General features: G+C 53.5%; 1 protein-coding gene across 2 annotated transcripts; it reads left to right on the top strand.

The window, feature by feature from the left end:
• The first annotated feature begins 2288 nt into the window (after nt 1-2288).
• PCYOX1L (prenylcysteine oxidase 1 like) lies at nt 2289-13192 on the top strand. Of its 2 annotated transcripts, XM_038535064.1 has the most exons (6): nt 2289-2397; nt 6266-6472; nt 7931-8105; nt 9212-9423; nt 11578-11718; nt 12207-13192. In XM_038535064.1, the coding sequence occupies exons 1-6, from the start codon at nt 2310-2312 to the stop codon at nt 12866-12868; spliced, it is 1485 nt and encodes a 494-aa protein (XP_038390992.1). In that variant the 5' UTR covers nt 2289-2309; the 3' UTR covers nt 12869-13192. The 2 variants fall into 2 exon arrangements, with proteins under 2 accessions (XP_038390992.1, XP_038390993.1); XM_038535065.1 differs by lacking the exon at nt 6266-6472.
• Nucleotides 13193-14036: the final 844 nt, after the last annotated feature.

Below are 14036 nucleotides of genomic sequence, written 5' to 3'. Positions count from 1 at the left end.
GCCTTACCTGCTTCAACAACTTCACTTGAACTGCTGGATTTCTGATCCTCTAAACCAGATTACTGACACGTGCCCTTACTCAGATCTTCAGCTCCCACCAGTCCTTGCCAAGCTTTGCGTGGCTTTGTCTATATATCTGCTTCTGGTATCCACATACCCAACATCTTAGCTGAGTGGCCTTTGGAACCAGCCTTTCCAGCAGTTTGGTCTTTGATTTCATTACTCTTCCAATCTTATCTGTATACCCTGGCTCCCTAATCCATTGTTTCCCATATTCCCAGTGTTAGTGTACTCTTCTATCTGCTCAGACTGTCCATTCGGTCATGTTCACGGTGGAGGTTTTAAAACATGGCTCCAAATCTTGAATCTGGACTTTGTGGTTGACCAATAGAATGTAGGAGAAGTGACTGCTGGTTTCTGCACCCAAACCATCCTATCTGGATACTCACCCTTAGAACTCAGTCTTCAAATTAAGAGTAAACTGAAAGCAGCTTGTGGAGTGGAACTGAGCCCTAGCTGAGAGTTCAGCTGATAGCCAACACCATCTTGTCAGGCTCCTCCAGCCCCTACTGGAACAGCCCCATCTGACACCTCATGGAACAGATGAGCGGATCTTGCCAAGCCTTGCCCAAAGCACAGATTTATGGGCAAAATAAATGATTGTTACATGTAGCCACTAAGTTTTGGGGCAGTTTGTTATGCAGCAATAGAGTGATAGAGTCACCCAGCTTCACTCCTGGTCTCCTAGTGTAAACCAGTACTACCTAACAATTGCCATGTTTTATTGGGAAAGTGATTTTTCTCTGTTCCTATGCTTCTATACCAGTAGGTTGGTTCAGTAACAAATATGTAAGACCTTTTGTTTGGAGGGGGGCGAGCTGAATTTTAAAGTTTTTTAAATTTACCCTAACAAAACACTACAAGAATCGGTTTAAACCAGTGCATAAGAGAACTTGGCACAAAGTGATGAATGCTTGTTTAACAAAAAGTTTAAGAGAGGGCAGCCTGGGTGGCTCAGTGGTTTAGCGCCGCCTTCAGCCAAGGGTGGGATCCTGGAGTCCCGGGATCGAGTCCTGGAATCGAGTCCCACATCGGGCTCCCTGCATGGGGCCTGCTTCTCCCTCTGCCTGTGTCTCTGCCTCTCTCTATGTCTCTCTGCATAAATAAGTAAAATAAAAAAAAAAAGTTTAAGGGACTATCTTGAACCATTAGGAATGAACTTAGAAAGTTTCACGTTCTGACATAAACATTGCCAAAAAGGTTTTTTTTTTTTTTGAGATTATAAGAAATGCATGTTTGCTCATCTACCACTTCACTAGTAACCAGCTTGGCCCTTTATGACTCAGAAAGCTGACTTAGAATCCCAGCTGTATGCTCTTTTACTATCCTCGGAATCCTTTCAGTTTCTTCTCTTAGCCATACTCTGATTGAATTGAATGAGTTTTCCTTATTTATCCTGAAACTCCTCCCCAACTTTATTTTCTGCTCCAGGAATCTGCCCCTCACCGTGTAATGAACTAACCACCCTGAGCTGCTCTTCTTTTCTTAGAGGGTGAAGCTCAGCGGGAGCTTATCCCTCCCTCCCTCCCCTCCCCTCCCTCCCCATGCTGAAGAGACTGGGTGAAACCCTTCCCTTTTGTGTAAGTAGAAGGCAGAGACTCCAACTGCATGTGGGAACTGCAAGTGCCCGTCAGGGACGGCAGGCCCGAAAGCATCCGGCCTGGTTTCCACACACGCGGAGGGGAGCGCCCAGCCACCATGGCTGCACACGCTGGGTCAGCAATTTGCTGCGCTTGCAGACACTGGCAAGCGGCCTCACGTCCCCTATCGCACATGACTGTCACAACCACCTAGAAAGGGAGAGCAGGGAAGCCGAGGCACACCCCGAGACGGCACGTTGGACAGCTGGGAGCTGGCGCGGCTGGGCTCGCCCCGACGCCGTCCCAGCTCCGGCTCTCCGCCCCCCCCTCCCATCTCCCCGGGCCCTGGTCCTGATGCTGAGCACCCGGAGCGCGCGCACCTGCGCGTGGGCAGGACGAGCCAGCCAATGGGGGGCCCGCACCCGGGAGGCGGGCCGGGGAAGCGGCGCCCGGCGGAGCCCGCCCGGGACGGATGCAGCCAATGAGGGCCCGGAGCTGGAGAGGGACGGCGGCTCGACCAATGAGAGGCGGCGGGTGGGGGCCGGGGGCGGGGCAGCGCGAGGGGCCGGGGGCGGGGCGCGGCGGGCGGGGCGGGGCGGGGCGGGGCGGCGAGCCCTGCGCGGCCCGCGGGAGCGAGCGCCCCGGCGTGCCTCCGGATCGCCGCCCGCCATGGCCCGCGCTGCCCCGCTCCTCGCCGCGCTGGCCGCGCTCCTGGCCGCCGCCGCCACAGGCGGGGACGCCCGGCCCAGCAAAATCGGTGCGGGAAGGACCGGGTGGGGAGCGGCGCGGGGGAGGGCTGCGGGGAGAAGGGGGCGCCGCCGCGAGCAGCCGGGGGGGGGGCAGGGGAGGCCAGCCGGGCGAGGCCGGGGTCCGCGGGCGAGCAGCCGCTGCAGAGGAGGCGAGGGCCTGGCCTGGCCGCGGAAGGGCGCCGGCCGCAGGCGGGGTGCTGACCCCGGCGGGCTTGGGCGTGGGCGTGGGCGTGGGCATGTGGCCACGGCCCCCGGGGCGGAAAAGAGGCGTGGGCCGGGCCGGCCGCGTCGCACCAGAAGGCCCGGGGCCCTGAGCGCCTGCGGTGCACCTGGCCCTTAGCCAGCTGCCCCGACGGACCACGGGGGGCGCCGGGTCCGGTGATGTGGCCCCTCGAGGTCTGTTGAGGGCCGCCCGTGCGGCAGGCGCGGTGCTCCGTAGCTCCTGCCTGGAGGAGAGCCCGCTCCCGCACAATAGCGGGCGGTCGGTGGTAAGGCCGGAGGTGCGCGGACGGAAGAGCGTCGGGCCCATCTTCCAGGCCCTGGGCGGGCCCTGGGCTTCCTAGAAGTGACATCTGAGCCCAGACGGCAGGGGGAATAGGACACGGAACCCATGGTAGGTCTGCTGCAGGTCGATCTGCTGGATGCCAGTGGAGAACTTTTAACAGCAGTCCTCTTGGGCTTGATGACGATATTTTTATTTCGAAGATTTTTCAAACGCACAGCAGAGTTGACGGAACCGGATACACAGTGACCCGTCGTGTACTCAACACCTAGGTTCTGCTTCTGCCCTTAGCAGACTCCTCCTATACTTGGCGTTATTATGTAACTATCACTCCGCCCGCCCGTTAATTCATCTTGCATCTTAGTGCATTTTAAAATAAATTGCAGACATTAGGGCACTGGACTAAAGACTTCATCATGCCTGTCATTGACTAGAGTTCCACATTTGCTTGCAGTTTATTTCTCTTCACAATTGTCATTTTTAACTCTACAAGACTCCTCAAGATTTTCCAGTCCCTCCATATATAAAATTGCCACGAGCAGAGATGCTAGGCATCTAGCATCTAGTCCCCACTACACTAAGCTGCCCTCTCTGCACCCTTGTTGGCAGGGAAGCGTATCCCATGGAGCACCACAGACTTACTAGGCTGCTAGTACAATGCTAAGGCTTCTTTACATTAGCAAACCACAGCTCAGACCATAAAGGGCTAAAACGTGGGAAATCAGTTTGGGACTGAGGGTTTAGGGTTTTTGGGGGGAGAGGGAATCCTGAGAGCTAGAGTGGTCACAGAAGGCCTCAGGGAAAATGTGGATTTTGAGCCAGACTCTGAAGGATGGGGAAGTAAGGCAGTGTCTGCGGGGCACTCCCTTCATCTCTCAGAAACCGGCAACCAAGCAAAGCACTTCAAGCTGGTCCCTGGAGAAGGGGCCTCCCCCAGTATTCCTGTCTCCAACAGTGCAGAGCTTTCTGCCTGCTTCATTCCCAGCTGGCCCTGCCCACCTGGCCCTGGGGGTCACCCAGGGCAGGACACCTGGCAATGCCAAGATGCTCTGTAGCTTTTTTGATTGTCCTCAGCTGTTTGACAGAAGCCTCTGTTCGCTCATGGTGGTTTGAACTCTACACAGGAGAGTGAGGAGCTTCCTTTGAGGATGGCTTCACTCCCAGACTGCTGCAGGGTCAAATCTGAGTACCTCTGTGTGATGCTGGACCCCTTCATGCCTGCCCGCCCCCAGCCACCACTGTTCCACACACCACACCCTGCTCGCTGGGGAGAATGTCTCTTTGCTGCCTGGCAAAGCCGAGTGTCCTGCAGGGTCCAGATCAGACTTACTTTCCCTGTGAAGCCTGTGTCCACATCCTTAGGCAGAATTGGTTGCTTCCTCCTCAGGATTCCCTGGAACCCTGTTGGACTTGGTCACACATTGTTGCAGGTCATTGTCACACGTTGTTGCAGGAGTCTGCCCATGCCTTGCACAAGCTCCAGAGGACAAAAGTCCTGCTTGATTGTCTTGTGCCTGAGCACATCTTATCATGGATCAGAGAGTGCGTGTCAGTCTGCGGGTGTTGAATGAGCTGCTCCTCAATGAGGTGAGCTCTTCCGCTTCCCAGTGGGCAGCCTCCAGGCCTTGTGATATTAGTTCCTCTGAAAAATGGATAATCTGGGGCTCTGTCGCAAACGGGAAGGTCGTAAAAGGTTAAGGGCATTCTTGGACATGGCTTTGTAAACACTGAAAAGGAGGAAGTGGTTTGCTTTTTTCAAGATGCAACAAATACTTAGCTTTACCACCTGCCAGGATCTGGGGGCATAGTGAGCTGCTCTTGGTCCTTAAACGGACCAGTGGAAGATAGTGTGCCAAGCACAAGGCCCCAGGGGAGGAGCGTGTGCTGTAGGAATATGTGGGAGTAATACCTGACCTGTCTTAGGTGAGCCAAGCGAGCCAAGCTATAATTCCACTTGAGGGCCACAGAAGCAGTAAGGCAAAAGGCGACAGCATTCCTGACAAAGGGAGCGATGTAGGCAAAGGCACAAGTGTGAGAGAGCAGTCCTGGGTTCCATGGCCAAAGAAGTCGAGGTGGACAAGAAGGTGGAGCACTGGGGGCTGGGGCAGGGAATACATAAGTAAATAGAGGCCAGATCATAAGGAACCTAGTATTTTTTGCCTTCTTGACAGTAGCTAGTTGTCCGTCATGGGTCCAATATGGGTCTAGTAAGGATTTACTAGATTTCTCTCCTTTTTTCTTTGAACAGACTGCCGGATGAGAAGGCCGTGTCTCCAATTGTGGGAGGTGCAGCTGTCCGGTTCAGTAGCTTCATAGCTGTCTTGCTGTCTTTGCACAGTGCTATTGAGCATTAGTAACTACATTAGGATCTGCCTGGACAATGGTGCCTAGTAACCCCTCAGCCCACATTGCCAGTGCAACACTTTTATCTGTGGCTTGGATGACAACACTCATGGCATGTGAACCAAGTTTGCATATAGCAGGAAGGCAGGAGGCATAGTAAAGACAGTGGATGATAATAAGATCCCAAAAGACCTCAAAGCTGAAACTGGAACAAGAGTCCAAACCGGTATAGAGGGCCCTGCATGGTAGTGAGCGGCCCATCATGGGGTGCATTCCAGTCATGGTAAACACGGATGTAGAAGTGATTTAAGTGTCAGGTGGTAGATTGCACTAGAACAAGGGTTGGCTGACTTCTTCAGGAAAGGGCAAGGGAGTAAATACTTGAGGCTTTGCAGGCCATACAGTCTCTGTGGCAACCACTCACCTCTGTCGCCCTGGCGTGAAAGCAGCCATAAACAAGCTGCAGAAAGAGGCTGCCTGTATTCCAGTAGAACTGTTTGCCAAAACAGTCGGCCTAGATTCAGCTTGTAGGCGGTAGTTCGCCAACCCCCAGGTTCAGGAGTGGTTTCCAAATACTGATCTAACCTAACAGTACCTGCCAGTGACCAGGTTTCCACCAGTTTGTAGTGAAATAATCAGGGCAATGTAAGGAGTTCATATAAAACCAAAGGTATTCTCTTTAAATGATCATCCAGAATTTTAAGATTCTTTCTGGCTAATGTGTCTTTTTCAATATAAAATGAGGGTCACAGTAGGTGACAATTTTCAGATTGTCCTTTGCTCTTTGTTTACTAAGAACTAGCCTTCAGATTGCATTTTTGAGATGTGATAGGCCTTTGAAATGCAAGGGCCTGGGAACCACCTCCCAGGGCGCTGGGAGAGTGGGACCTGCAGCCTCACGCCTGTGCCCTGTCTCTCCCCACTCCGTGCCCTGTCTTCCCGCTCCGTGCCCTATCTCACCCCCTCTGTGCCTGGTCTCTCCCCTCCATGCCCTGTCTCTCCCCTTGCCTGCCTCCTGGGCCTGCGGACAGCCGTGGTTGGGGCCGGAATTGGGGGCTCTGCTGTGGCCCATTTCCTCCAGCAACACTTTGGCCCCCGGGTGCAGATCGACGTGTTCGAGAAGGGGACCGTGGGCGGCCGCCTGGCCACCATCTCAGTCAACAAGCAGCACTATGAGAGCGGGGCCGCCTCCTTCCACTCCCTGAGCCTGCACATGCAGGACTTCGTCAAGCAGCTGGGTGAGTGCACCGTCCTGGGCTCCAGTGTGTTGCACCCAGGGCTGGCGGCAGCCACTGGGCTCTTCCCAGATGGCCCCGAAGGTCAAGGTCAGAAGGTCATGTGGCCCAATCTCCTCGTTTTACAGATGGAGCAGCTGAGACCAGAGAGGGGAAGGAACTTGCCTGAGGTTACACAGTGAGTTAGTTGCAGAGCCGGGATTAGAACCCAGGTTTGACCCCCAAGCCAGTCTCTTTCCCTTTCCATTTGCTTCCTCTCCGTAGCCATGATCATAATGGCTTCCACATGCTATGTGCTTGCCAGGTACCTGACATCCTTCTAGGCAGTATGTAGGCATCGCCTCACCCCCAATCCTCCCTACCAGTCCACCCTCCTACAAAGCAGGTGTTGTATCTCCTGAGGAGAGGAAGGCTCGGAGGATGTCTGCACCTCCACTAATGAGTCAGAGCTAATTCAACGCCAGCAGCATCTAGCAAAACCACAAATACGGATACCGTGTGACACACAAACTCTACCCCTCAGAAGTGACCCTGCAGGTGTACTTGCAGATGTGCTAAGTTGTATACAAACAAAGCCATTCATTACAGCATTGTTTGTAGTACCAAGAGGTTGAAAATATCCCACCTGCCCACCCACCTGGATCTGAGAGTGAATGTTATTTAGGTAAACAGCAGACTGTTCAGCAGCCAGATTGGGGAAGTCCTTCTTGTCCAAGTATAGAACAATCTCCAAGACACAGTATGTCAGTAAGGTGCAGGGTAGCATATAGTATGTGGGGGCGGAGGAGGAGTAACTCCTAGATATATATGTACTTACCAGTGTTGGCAGAAAATATCTCCAGAAGGATGCTGAAGGAATGTTTCTTCCAGGATGGGGAACCTGGTGGCTCAGGGACAGGAATCGGGGGGAAAGAAACAAGAACCCGTGACCTGGGGCAGAACCTCACTCTCCTAGAACCTCACTCCTCCGCTTCTACATCTTTAACTGGGGACGCTGCCACCTGTTCTACTTCTTTTCAGCTCTGGGACTGCCAGCTGTAGCCTGTGGATGGTTGCAAAGACCCGGGCCTCCTTCCAGGTGGGCCTGGTGGCCTGGGCTGCCATGTGAGAACAGGCGCTGGGGCTGCCAGTCCCTGGACATTCTGGGATGACCTCTGAATTCCCCTGGCTCATGACTGAGTTCATCCCTTTTGGAAAAAACAATGGGATGTGGTCCATTCTTTTAATGTACCTGTCTTGTACCGGTCTTGATTCTTTTAATGTACCAGCCAGCCCAGTGCTTCTGTTTACTGTTTTAAACAAGCAGCACAGGTGAACAGACCAAAGTGTGTTCTAGTCCCTTTCATGGAGCCAGTCCATTTGCATCCTTCAGGGGGACCTTCAGTTTCGCTCAGGCACTGCTAGATCTCCTGTGGGGGGCCCTCAGAGAGGGATCTGAGGGGCTCCCTGCTGTCTCCTCAGGCCTGAGGCACCGGCGAGAGGTGGTAGGCAGGAGTGCCATCTTCAGTGGGGAGCACTTTGTCCTGGAGGAGACCGACTGGTACCTGCTGAACCTCTTCCGCCTCTGGTGGCACTACGGCATCAGCTTCCTGAGACTGCAGATGTGGGTGGAGGAGGTCATGGAGAAGTTCATGAGGTAGGGCTGGCCAGGCCATGGGGAGGGTGCTCCAGCGGGAGCCAGGAAGAGTGATGGGGAGGGAACTAGTGGGGCTGTAAATTGTCAAGAAGGAAAGGGGGGACTTGCTGGTGGGGTGAGTACCCCACACAATACAGTCCTGGTGCCCGAGGAAGCGAGGCATGTACTGACTCGGTGCGGGGATGTGTCTCCAGTGTGGTCATTCTAGCTTTCCTTCCCTCCGCAAAACTGAGGAATGAGGGGGCTTGCAAATGCAGCCACCTACAAGGGCATACCTGGGGGGGTGAGTCAGTGGAAGCAGCTGGTGGAAGAGAAGGGTGGGGAGTGGGGCGCCCCGAAGAACAGGGCTCATCTGAAGGGGGCAGCTGTCACTGCTAGGGCCAGCGATGGCCAGGTGTGAATGCCGACCACATGTGGCTGGGTCTTCCAGCTTTTTAGAAGAAGCTAGAGATGCAGAGTTGTGTATGAAATCTCCTGGTTTTTCAACCAACTCATAAATCCAAACGAAGCACATCCGTAGGCCTCATGCAGCTTGTAGGCCATGCACCTCTAAGCCCGACTGTCCCCCAGTTTAGTTTTCTCATCTAGAACAAACTCCTTTTTTCACCACTTCCCTCCTCCTTGGGCCCCAGCCTCCTGCCCCACTCCTCCAGATAATGAGGACGAGTGGTCCCATGTCACTCTGTCCACTTCTCGCCATTCACCCACTCGCCAGCTGGTGCTCCAGGTCTCCCCTGCAGGTCCTCCCTGCTTCCTGGCCTAGGCACAGACATTCAGGATGACCCCTCAGCTTCCTTGCTGGGTCCTGGCACTTCACCACTCTCCCCATGTCACACCTCAGAGTAGTTGTCATTTAGCAGAGCCATGATGTGAAGCCAGGTCTAGTGGGGTTCCAGGGTATTTGCCCTACCCTCCATGCTGTCCCTATAGTTGGGGCCCTCCAGAGTGGACAAATAGGCCAAATAACCACCTCCTCTCTCACCCCCCCCCCCACATGGAGAGGAGGGGCGGGGTCCTTCTGGGCCTCCTGGGTGCAGTCAGCCAGGAGTAGGGGGTCAGCCAAAAGGTCTTTCTGCATGAGAGCTCCAACTCTGCGTGTCTTCCAGGATCTATAAGTACCAGGCCCATGGTTACGCCTTCTCAGGCGTGGAGGAGCTGCTCTATTCACTCGGGGAGTCTGCCTTCGTCAACATGACCCAGCGCTCTGTGGCCGAGTCCCTGCTCCAAGTGGGTGTCACTCAGCGCTTTATTGACGACGTGGTCTCTGCCGTCCTGCGGGCCAGCTATGGCCAGTCTGCAGCGATGCCCGCCTTCGCTGGTGAGCCTCTGGCCCTTGGCCTCCTACCCTCCCCTGGCCCATGGTGCCCAGAATGGGCTGGTCTCCCTGTAACAACCTCACGTTTACCAGGCTCAGTACAGTTGCTTACACACCTTATTGCCTCAACCCTATTTCATTCTGTCATTGGTCCTCCGGGCTGGCAGGAGATGGTGTTCACCCCGCTTCTCAGATGTGGAAGCAAAGCTCAGATCTTAGGTCCAGTGTGTTTCCACCAGTCCTGATTGGGCTGGTTCCAGGACGTGCCCCACTGGGGCCAGCGGCATAGGCAAAACCTGGCAACCCCCAGCGCGGGCCAGGTCCTTCTCTTCTCCTAGCCGCCTAACACGAAGGTGCCAGTTCAGTCCTTGGTCCTCTCCTCAACTACTCACACTTCCACCCACCGACTCCCAAGCATGACCTCCAGCCCAGGCCTCCCTCCAGGCTGCAGACTCACACATCAGGTCCCACCGTTATGTCTCCACTGGGAGGCCTGGGGAGCACTCAGTGTTGCCAGACCTGAGCTCTCCTGACCTTTCCCCTCAAGTCTGCCTCTCCTAGAGTCTTCCCAGCTGGGTTGGAATAGCTCCTTTCTGTTGCTCTAGGCCAAACCTGGCCTCGTGCTTTCTCTCATACCCATCACATGGTAGGTCAAGAAATCTCATCTGCAAAAAGACAGAAAGGAAGAAATCTCATCTACTTTGCCTTCCACATATATCCAGAATCTGACTGCTTCCCACCACCACGTCCTTCCTGGTCTAACCTATCAGCATCCTTCACCCCATTACTGCAAGTCTGCTGCCAGGCCCCCCTGCCCCCAGCTGGCTATTCTCAATGCATCAGCTGGATGATACTTTTAAGAAACCCGCGTCAGGTCAAGCCTGCATGTAAAACTCCGTGAGGGTTCCCACCTGCCTCCAAGTAAAAGCCAGAGTCCTCTTAATGGCCTACAAGGCCCTCTGTGGTCTAGGCCCCACCACCTCCCTGCTCACTCACCCCAGTCCAGCCACTCCGGCCTCCTTTGCATGTCTGTGGGGTTCCAGCTGCCCTCGAACCTTGGGGATTTTGGCTGGCCATGCATCCACCTGGAACATTCTTCCCTAAGACAGTCATAGTAAACTCTTGCTCCCTACCATGTCTCTGTGCAGATGTTCCTTTTCATTGAAGGTACCCCACCACCCAGTTTTCAGTTACATGGATGCCTCCTCCTGCCCCCAGCAGTGCCAGTCTCCCTACCCAGCAGTGCCATCAGCTTCTAGCCACCTATTTCATTTACTCCTTTCCTCTCTTCCCACTAGAATGTAGGCTCCCCAAGGGCAGGAAGCTCTGTCTCCTTTGTTTACTGATGTATCCCAAACCCTTAGAACAGGGCCTGGACCATTGGAAGCATGGGCATGGGCAGCCCAATTATGTTGAATAAATGGATGGAAAAGTTTGTATTTAACAAGCATCTCCCTCGTGCCCAGGATGCTATCCCTCTGGCTGTGAGCATGGCTGCCTCCTTCCCTGCCTTCAAGTCCCACCAGGTGTCCCCTCAGCGAGGCTCTCGTTCTCAGTCTTCCAATATTTTGTGTGTATCCTTTGAGATATAATTCATATATAATTCACCCATTAAATTTTTAAAAGATTTTATTTTTAAGTAATCTCTACACCCAACAAGGGTCTCCAACTCACAACCCTGAGATCAAAATTCATACGTTCCACTGACTGAGCCAGCCAGGTGCCCCCAATTCACCGATTTAAAGTGAACAACTCAGTGGTTTTGAGTTGTGCATCCATTATTACAGTCAAATTTAGAATATTCTCATTGCCTCCAGAATACCCTATACCTATAGCCATCACCTCCCCAACAAGCCCTCGTCCCCTGCCTTCTAGCCCTGGGTAACCATAAATCCACTGTGTTTCTATGGATTTGTCCCTTCTGGACATCCTGTATAAATAGAATCTTACCATCCATGATCTTTTACAGATGGCTCTTGCACGGAGCTTGTTTTCACATAGCATTGTGAATTTTGTTGTATTTGTGTCATCTCTCTGTGCCCGTGTTGGGAGTCTTGGCCTGAGACGGAGGCTCAGCAGGTAGGATGGGGCTGGACTCTCCAGCCGTACAGCCCAGTGATACTGAGAACCCACTGGCCACTCTCCCCCTTTGCCCAGGAGCCATGTCATTAGCCGGGGCCCAGGGCAGCCTGTGGTCTGTTGAGGGAGGCAACAAGCTGGTTTGTTCCGGTCTGCTGAAGCTCACCAAGGCCAACGTGATCCATGCCACAGTGACCTCTGTGACCCTGCAAAATACAGGTGAGTGAGCGGAGCAGGGCGCGTGGCCACTCCCATTTCCTAGACCAGGAACACTTCCACCAGTCTATCCCTAAACCCTGGTCTGTGAAAGGCTGCAGAGTGGTTCCAAAAAAGCCATTGAGAAGCCCCAGCACTGCCGAGTGACACCAGAGGGCACTGTCGTCCTGATTCAAATGTCGGAGCCAGAAAGCTGAGCCCTGCATTCAGCCAGCCCCAGTTCATTTGACCACTGAGGACTTTGAGACTCAGCCTTGCCCAAGTCCCTCCAGCTAGTCAGCTGCAGAACTAGAGCAAAAACTCAGGACTCCTGACTCCCAGTCCAGTGCTCCCCCTGCAGCCACACCAGCATGGAAAGCCCAGGACCCACGATGCAGACAGCCCAGCTACACTCAGAGCCCCACACCTTCTGCGTTGGGCCTCAGGTGGAGATCAGTAAGTAGTGGACAAGAAATAAATGGACTTTTGTGCTCTATTCTGTCTCTTTCTAGAAGGGAAACCCTTATACTATGTAGAGTATGAGAACGAGGTGGGCAATGGCTCTGACTTCTATGACATCGTGGTCATTGCCACCCCCCTGCACCTGGACAACGGCAGCAGTGGCATCACCTTTGAAGGCTTTGACCCACCCATCGATGCTGCCCAGGGCTCTTTCCAGCCCACCGTGGTCTCCTTGGTCCATGGCTACCTCAACTCTTCCTACTTCGGTTTCCCCGACCCTAAGCTTTTCCCCTTTGCTAGCATCCTCACCACAGATTTTCCAAACTTCTTCTGCTCTCTGGACAACATCTGTCCTGTCAACATCTCAGCCAATTTCCGGCGGAAGCAGCCTCAGGAGGCCGCTGTTTGGCGAGTCCAGTCCCCCAAGCCACTCCTGCGGTCCCAGCTGAAGACCCTCTTCCGTTCCTATTACTCCGTGCAGACAGCCGAGTGGCGGGCCCACCCCGTGTATGGCCCCCACAGCACCCTCCCGCGCTTTGCCCTCCATGACCAGCTCTTCCACCTCAATGCCCTGGAGTGGGCGGCCAGCTCTGTGGAGGTGATGGCTGTGGCTGCCAAGAACGTGGCCCTGCTGGCCTACAACCGCTGGTACCAGGACCTAGACAAGATTGACCAAAAGGATTTGATGCACAAAGTGAAGACCGAGTTGTGAGGGCTCCACAGTGAACCTGGGGCCATCCATCCCCTGCTGAAGATGGATCCCACCCCCTCCTCTCCTACCCCCTGACCCCCACAGCGGCCTCAGTTGTCCAGGCTGTGCTACCCTGCCAAGCCTTTCCAGCCCCTCATGTGTCAAGCTGCTTCTCTTTCCAGCGTGGGTCCAGATGGCCCACTCTCTGCCTCTCTATCTTAAGGACTTTCACAGCATTTGCTTCATTTTAAGGAGGACAATAAGAGAAGGGAAGGAAATTCAAGCCTAGGTATTCATTTTATTTATTTTTTTTTAAGAAGAAATAAAAATTCATCCTCTCCAGCTTCTTCTGACTTGGTTTTCTAACTAGAAGACAGGGATAACTGGGAGGAAATAAGGGGCAGAGAATGTGGAGTCATATTTCTTGATTGCTTTTCATTCCCTCTCCCAAAATGTACGTGAGGCAGCACCCACAATGAAACACATGTACCAGGGGTGCCTGGGTGGCTCCATCAGTTAAGCACCGGTCTCTTGATTTGAGCATAAATCAAGATCTCAGGGTCCTGGGATCCAGCCCCACATCGGGCTCTGCATTCAGCAAGGAGTCAGCTTGAGATTCTCTCCTGCCCCTCCCCTTGCTAGTTTCTCTCTCTCTCTCTCTCAAATAAATTTAAAAAAATATATAGGGATCCCTGGGTGGCGCAGCGGTTTAGTGCCTGCCTTTGGCCCAGGGCGCGATCCTGGAGACCCCGGGATCGAATCCCATGTCGGGCTCCCGGTGCATGGAGCCTGCTTCTCCCTCTGCCTATGTCTCTGCCTCTCTCTCTCTCTATCATAAATAAATAAAAATTTAAAAAAAAAAAATAAATAAATAAAAAATAAAAAAATATATAGACCTATACCAGATGGTTATAAATAAAGGGGAGATCAGAAAACATAAGACATGATAATAGCTCCTATTTATTGGGCACTTGCTAGATCTGTCTTAACTTGTTAAGCTATTACCACCCAAACCTCTCAATGACACTGCATAATGGGAGAGATGACTATGGTAGGACCCACAGAAGAGATGGTTACCTCAGTGAAGCTGTTAGTATAGCTCTGAGCTTCCTGGCAACCGGTGGAAAAAGGGAAATACACCCCACCTTAGGAAGAGGAAAGCTTTTCCGTGGCACCTGGGACAGTTGAC

Source organism: Canis lupus, chromosome 4 (genome assembly GCF_011100685.1).
Source record: "Canis lupus familiaris isolate Mischka breed German Shepherd chromosome 4, alternate assembly UU_Cfam_GSD_1.0, whole genome shotgun sequence".
Classification (NCBI taxonomy): Eukaryota; Metazoa; Chordata; class Mammalia; order Carnivora; family Canidae; genus Canis; species Canis lupus.
Note: the sequence above shows the minus strand (reverse complement) of the source record. Positions and strands in the feature narration are given on the sequence as shown.

Bases quoted from the DNA above. Each gene is read 5' to 3' on its own strand.
- PCYOX1L (XM_038535064.1), top strand. From the start codon at position 2,310: ATGGCCCGCGCTGCCCCGCTCCTCGCCGCGCTGGCCGCGCTCCTGGCC. The intron at 9,424-11,577 runs GTGAGCCTCTGG...CCCTTTGCCCAG, and splicing joins AGCGATGCCCGCCTTCGCTG to GAGCCATGTCATTAGCCGGG. The intron at 11,719-12,206 runs GTGAGTGAGCGG...GTCTCTTTCTAG, and splicing joins TGTGACCCTGCAAAATACAG to AAGGGAAACCCTTATACTAT.